Raw genomic sequence first — 6,686 nt, 5'->3', positions numbered from 1 at the left:
ACATATTCTGTTACACCAAATACACAAAATAATGATCTTTAAAATAGCATCATATGACCCCTTTAAGTCAAGTCTACTTGAAGCGTACTTATGGCAACTAAGGGCAGCTGCCTGTTCACATTTATTAATAGAGGTCGTAGTCATGCTGCCCGTCAGCCTGAGCAAACTGACTGGCTTTGACAGAAGATATGATCCTTGTGTTAATGAGGAACCAGGAAAGATTCATAAAGCGAGTACATATTAGTGGGATATTTCAACTAAAAATACAATTTCTGTCATCATTTACAGAACAATGTAATGTCGTTCCAAACCTGTGTGACTTACTTTCTTCTGTGGAACATAAAAGAAGACTTTATTCTGAAAACTGTTTTTGTCCATACAATGGAAGTCAGTCGGGACCTTACTGACTTTCATTGAGTGGAAAAAAAAAAACTTTTTGAGAAGCGATGAGAACTAAATCGGTGTTCCTAGGTGCAGCATTATCTTGGACACTTTAAAAAGTATTATAAAAATAGCAAAACAAATGACAATTATTTAAAGCAAAACATTTCGCAAAAGGTTTCATAGAGTTTAAATTACAGGTATGATGTTAAAAAGACATTTTTTATGTTAATAATTATTGAAGTATTACAAATACTTTACACTTTCTGGTTTTCAGACATCGGTACAATGAACTACAAATGTGGTTATTCTGCTAGTTCCTAAATAATAATAAAATAAAAATAAAAGTTACATTTAAAGCTACATTTACTTTTCTGAGACGTTTACATTTAAACATATCAACGTCTCAGAAAAGTAAATGTAGCTTTAAATTTAGCTTTCAGATCCCACTTGATATTTTATGTCATGCAGTGAAATCCAGTTTATTTGAAATGGGACATTCTATTGCTGCAGACAGGATATTCTAGTAGCACTGTGTTTTTAATTTGTTATGTTGGGATGTATGTGTCCGAACAGGTATATGATCATCAGTATAAAGCCATACTGGATGGAATGGAGACTGAGAGCATGATGGAAATCTATCCAGCGAAACGCATCGAGATGTTCAGGATGGGAAACGGCACTGATGAGGTCCTGGAGGTGCATGACTTCAAAAATGTAAGGGTTTATGACATACAGTACATGTGAAATATTTTCATTGTGATGTGAGAGATTCAGCTCACATTCCTGCAATCCGAGTGTCAGCCTAGGAACTGCTGTCAAAATACAGACAGAACGTTTTTCTTCTTCACTCAGACTGATGATATTGAATCTCTGAAAAACACTGTGCTAAACAAAAGCAAACTAGCAGCGATGACATCTCGCATCAGCATTCAGACACACTTGTTGCTGGCCCCATCTTCTTTCTAAATTACTATGGTCAGTGGAGCAAAGCCACAAAAGAGATTAGTTTCATTCAAGGCATTGCCATGGGAAACCAGAAAACAAGTGAATAGGTAAAATCATTCAAATCACATGTTGATATAAATGAAAGTGGTGTTCGAGCACCGAGCCCTCTTCGGCACTTCTGGCTCAGGGCAGACTTTGGAATTTATTTTTGTGAAGGAGGGATGTTGCAAGTCATTACACACACTAAAACTACAAACCATCTCCACAGAGCTTGAAGGCTACAGCCCATGAATGGAAATGCAGTGGTAATGCCAACAGAAACACAAGCAAAATCTTTTCTCTATTGTTTTAGACAAGTACTCTGAGTGTCCTCCAGAAACTTAAAAGTAATGATGAGAATTCCACAACAGCAGCTTATAGGGAAAGCCAAGGAGACGCATCGCATAGACTGTGTTATGAACCAAAAGTCATAAAGTGTCCTTCAGCATGTTCCAGTGATATATTTTGCTGCAATACAATATAGAGTACCAGTGAATTTCCATTACATTTATTTATTTAATGTCCAGAAATCAATGCGTATACTGCATATATCATTGCATATCATTCAAAAGTTTGGGGATTTTTTAATTACTTATTATTACTTTTATTCTACAGTGTTGCAATAAATTGATCAAAAGTGACAGTGAAGACCTGCATTGTCACAAAACATTCTATTTCAATAAATGCTGTTTTTAAAACCTTCTATTCATTCAAGAATTCTAAAAAAAATATTAAGCAGCACCAAAATATATATTTTACAGACTCCAAAACTTCTAAATGGTTGTTTATGCATATGCAACTCTCACAATTGCGCAACTTTGTTTTGACTTTGTAACTTACATTTTTTAATATTTTACTCTGAGGTGGAAAGTGCAAAAGAGCTACAAACAAAAGGGTTTCCAAATGTACAAATGACACATTTTTCTCCAACTGTTGTAGTCTTGTAAAAACCAGTTACAAAAGTGGCTGAGAGCAAGGCTTTAAATGATTTTGCCAATAATCACTGTCTATGTCCATCAGTGTGGAGAATAACAATGATTAGTTTGTCCTACAGGAAGACAAGATGAGCTATCTTACCACCCATTTGATGATACAAGAGGTCGGTAAAGATGCAGGGAGAATTTCTTAACAAAGTCAAAGTCCGTTTATAACATCCTAATACAGAAACAGTATACTGCCAGGGTCAGTTTCCCAGAAACAGATTAAGTCTGATCTTAGATCTAGTAATGCTGTTAAGAGCGATTCCTCAGTGCTAATTCGGTTTAGCGCCAGCCCTTGACTTCACCTGCATTCAGAAAGCAGTATTTGTTGTCTCTCAAACCAATAACTGGTGGAAACAGGTGTGGGCATCTACATACGAGTAATGTGCAAATGATTGGATCAGCGCTCCTTTGCCCTCTCTGCCAGTTGCATCATTTAGTGCTTCCATTCGAATAATTGTCTCAGAGCATGCACGCATTTAATTTGACTAATAGCAAAGCTGTACTTCAACACTCTTTCTTAAATGACATTCTTTTCCGATTTTTTATCCCTGTAATGAAGAGTCTCTCCATTTTCCAGTTGACCAGGCTCAGCGATAAATGCATTTCATCAGAAGATAGGTCCGTCTTGCGTGCAAAAGCAAACCATTACCAGAAATTGAAGAGCAATTTGTCACAATGATTTTTCGGCACAAACAATGCACTTTTCACTCCTCTCATAACCGTTTCTTCACTAACGGATGAGCTTAGGTGAAAATGACAATTGTTAGTATGCCGTCTAACAGTAAAGAGCACAGAAGACAGAACACATGAATCTATGATGCTTCCGTTAATACTGCAGAAATAATTCAGCTCCGACAGCATCATACTCACTCTCACTTTCCCTATGCTACAGCAGCAAAACCAGAGCAACTGTGGATTACTTAATGTATTGCCGAATGCAGGGAGATATTGTTTTTATCCCTCCGAGTGAAGAGTTTGTAACGCGATAGCCTTTATTTCCCTTCGAAGACTACTTTCAGACAGTAAAGAACTTTCTTCATATGCTCCTGCAAAATGGGTTTTTCTCTTTTCAAGTGTAAAGCAACAAATTCTGTATGGCAGACCATCAGCTGTGGCTTTCAGGAAAAAAGCTCCTCACTTCACCAAACAGATTAGCTTCGCAACACAGACCATAAGTGCTACAAATCAATGGGCTTTGCCTACATATAATCATGGCTTCGGCAGTATACCTCTCTACTGGCTGGGGCTGTAGACCAATAATCTTGAATAGGAAATGATTCCCATTGCTTTAGTTATGTAACATTCGCTGTATCTGCGCTGCACTGAAAAGGCTTCGGGGTGTTTTTGTGAGAGTATTTGAGGTCAGATGCTGATATTTTTCAAATCATGGAATAAACAGTCAATCTCATTAACATTTATGTCTTTCAAGGGCATCACGGGCATTCGTTTTGCCAAGCACCAGAGATGCTACATCAGGGCTCAAACCAAGGAGCTGCCCAAGCTGGACTCAAAGACCATCGACATAGAGGTAATTCTAATCTCACCAAACACATCTTTCGGCGATCTGCTTCCTTAAAACAGAAAAAAAAAAAAAAACATCATGAATTTTGCAACAGAGTTCATCAGACTGCGAAAAATTAAACTCGCTCCAACCATCACCATTTATCCACAATCCAACTAACCAGCAAACCCACGCCAACTCCCCAACCCACCTCCACCATCTCATCATCCCCTCCAGCATTTTCCACAAAAGTATAAACTTGGGTCTCCTGTGGCTGTGAATCCATCCGAAAGTCCACAATCCCATAACCCCTTTGTGGCAGACATCAAATGGTGTTTGCCGTCAATCCTGAACTAATATTAATTTTTAATCATCTCCTCTGAAGCCTCAGCCCAAATAGCCTTAAGGAGAGAGAGAGGGGTCCTTAGGAAAGGTAAGCCATTAAAATGGTATTTGAAGATGTTTGCTCCCTAAATTTCACTTGACTCAGGGCTGAAGTGATTCATCTCTGTTCTCCTGCTCTAATGGCTGTATGTGATGCTCGGCAAGAGTGATGGGCGAAATTCTATCAATCAAACATACAATTTATGGGTGTCATGGAGAATGGCAGGCGGCTTCGAAAGCGCTAAACTCTTTTTTCGACGCAGTTCATATCGAAACGGGAAAGTGCGGCAAAGTGTTGCGCCTCTCCGATTTGTATTAAAACCACAGTGATCTATTGTTGTCGCAAGTTCCCAGACATCCTCTTTGACTTTTGGAACAGAAGGTATTATAGGCAGAAACAGCCTGCATGTTCTCTCCCTCATCGTTTTAATGTCTAATCCATGTTTACAGATACTAATTGCGAAGCCAACTCCATATGTCGCTGCCATTTCTCCCTTTTTTTTGCTCATTGTGAAACCTAATTAGATTTTTCGGCTAAGCTTTATTTCACAGATGTGAAATCAATCAGAGTTGGTCAGGGCTGAAGCAGTGGGGCTAGAGAGAGAAGGTAGACGGAAAGAGAGCGAGCGATGCGCCTGGTTCTCGAGGGGAGACGGGGACACATGGTGCAAGATGGAGCAAGCTGTTCCTACCATAAAGACGCAGCTAACCAGGAGAACATTCACACAAATTATCTCTCATTTATTGGATAAACAGACTAAAGAGTGTAAAATGCTAAAAATGCAAGCTGTGGGCTTCACACAAAGGTGACAGAATTATTTAGGCTTGCTAACTGCCTGTTTACATTCCTGCTTTCTCTAAATCTTTGATTATATACATACCAGCATGGAGGCCTGAGATAAATCAGGATGCTATTGAAACCAAAGACTGCTTGCCTGTGGATGATAGAGAGAGCAAGAGAGAGAGAAGCAGGCCATTCTTTCCAAGGTTGTGAGCATGTAAAGGAAGTAGAGGTTAAAATCCACATTATTAGCTCCAAGTGCAGCTGAGCCGCAGGACATGCGACTGTGGTCCCAGAGCAAGCTACCTTAACACGCTTCACGACAAAACAATACTGGCTGAGGAGAAACTGCATGCCACTGATAAGGAAATAAAGCAGCCTGCGAGCACGACCAGGTGACAAGCATAAATTGAATGCTGCCAGTTTGTTTACCATTTTCAATTTATTCAGTCTGGGAAATGATGAAAGCGGTAATCCCTGAACTTCCCACTGGTCTCCAACTGCCCAAATGTCTACGATGAAATCATGGCCTGTCTTCCTGCACAGCCCTTGAGTCTCAGGATAAATTTGGTAACTACCTCTGTGTGTGCACCCTCTCTTTTCCGCATCGTCATTGCTATTTATACTTTCCATTCCAAAGTTTACATGTAGTTATGAATAATTGCATATAATTGCATCTTATCTATTATAGCCCTAGTTTTTAACGATAAGAATTACATTTATTTAGTGTTAATCTCTCCTTACAGTGTAAACATTTTCAAGAGAAGACAACACAACTGTTTTTATATTTTACAAAGAGAGATCATCACAAGTGAATCATCTTATTTGGCATTAAAAGTCTTGGATCCATTAAGATCCTTGGCATTAAAGGGGTCATATGATGCGATTTCAAGTTTTCCTTTCTCTTTGGAGTGTTACAAGCTGATTGTGCATAGATAAGATCCCTGAAGTTGCAAAGACTAAAGTCTCAAAACCAAAGAGATATTCTTTATCAAAGTTAAGACTCTGCCACGCCCCCCTAAAACGGCTCGTTCTAACACGCCCCCACATATCTACCTCACTATGTGGAAATATTTGCATAATGCTGCCCAAATGTGCACGCAAAGAAAGAAGGCGTGGTTTCAGTAACCGCAGTTAGTGTTGATGCAGCCATGTCAGGGAGACGCTGTGTTTCTAGGCGAAAGCAAAAGCACTTTATTTGGCCTTCCAAAAGTAGATGCATTTAGGAATCTTTAAGATTACTTACAACAGAACAGCAATGCATTTTATGGACGACCGTTTCGTGAACCTAGGAGAGGAGGTAATTCTGACTTTGCTATGACAATCTGGTGCTTCTGAATCAGCTACTGTTTTGTTATTAGTTTAAGTATTTGCTATTGACTGTTCCAATGTAGAGTTTTGCGCATCGTGTGTGTGTGCGCGAGCGAGCGAGCGAGCGAGAGAGAGAGAGAGAGAGAGCGAGAGCGAGAGAGCGCGCGAGAGACAGAGAGAGAGAAAGAGAGAGAGAGCAAGAGAGAGAGAAAGAGAGAGAGCGCGAGAGAAAGAGAGAGAGAAAGAGAGAGTGCGCGAGAGAGAGCGAGAGAGAGAGAGAGAAAGAGAGACACATCACATCACAGTGGAGTCAGCTGTCTTAACCAATACCAGCTTCATCACTGTGTCTGTCACACGA

The 6,686-nt window shown here is 39.7% G+C and overlaps 1 protein-coding gene across 1 annotated transcript in view; it reads left to right on the top strand.

Moving 5' to 3' along the window:
- The window catches only part of LOC107680948 (tenomodulin-like), a 35,765-nt gene that overhangs the window by 18,892 nt on the left and 10,187 nt on the right, over positions 1–6,686 (top strand). The window contains exons 3-4 of the mRNA XM_016477044.1: positions 958–1,098; positions 3,781–3,879. Coding sequence (XP_016332530.1) covers positions 958–1,098; positions 3,781–3,879 — 240 coding nt within the window. The remainder of the gene's footprint in view (positions 1–957; positions 1,099–3,780; positions 3,880–6,686) is intronic.

This window comes from Sinocyclocheilus anshuiensis, unplaced genomic scaffold, assembly GCF_001515605.1.
Source record: "Sinocyclocheilus anshuiensis isolate Anshui unplaced genomic scaffold, SAMN03320099.WGS_v1.1 scaffold20, whole genome shotgun sequence".
Taxonomy (NCBI): Eukaryota; Metazoa; Chordata; class Actinopteri; order Cypriniformes; family Cyprinidae; genus Sinocyclocheilus; species Sinocyclocheilus anshuiensis.
Note: the sequence above shows the minus strand (reverse complement) of the source record. Positions and strands in the feature narration are given on the sequence as shown.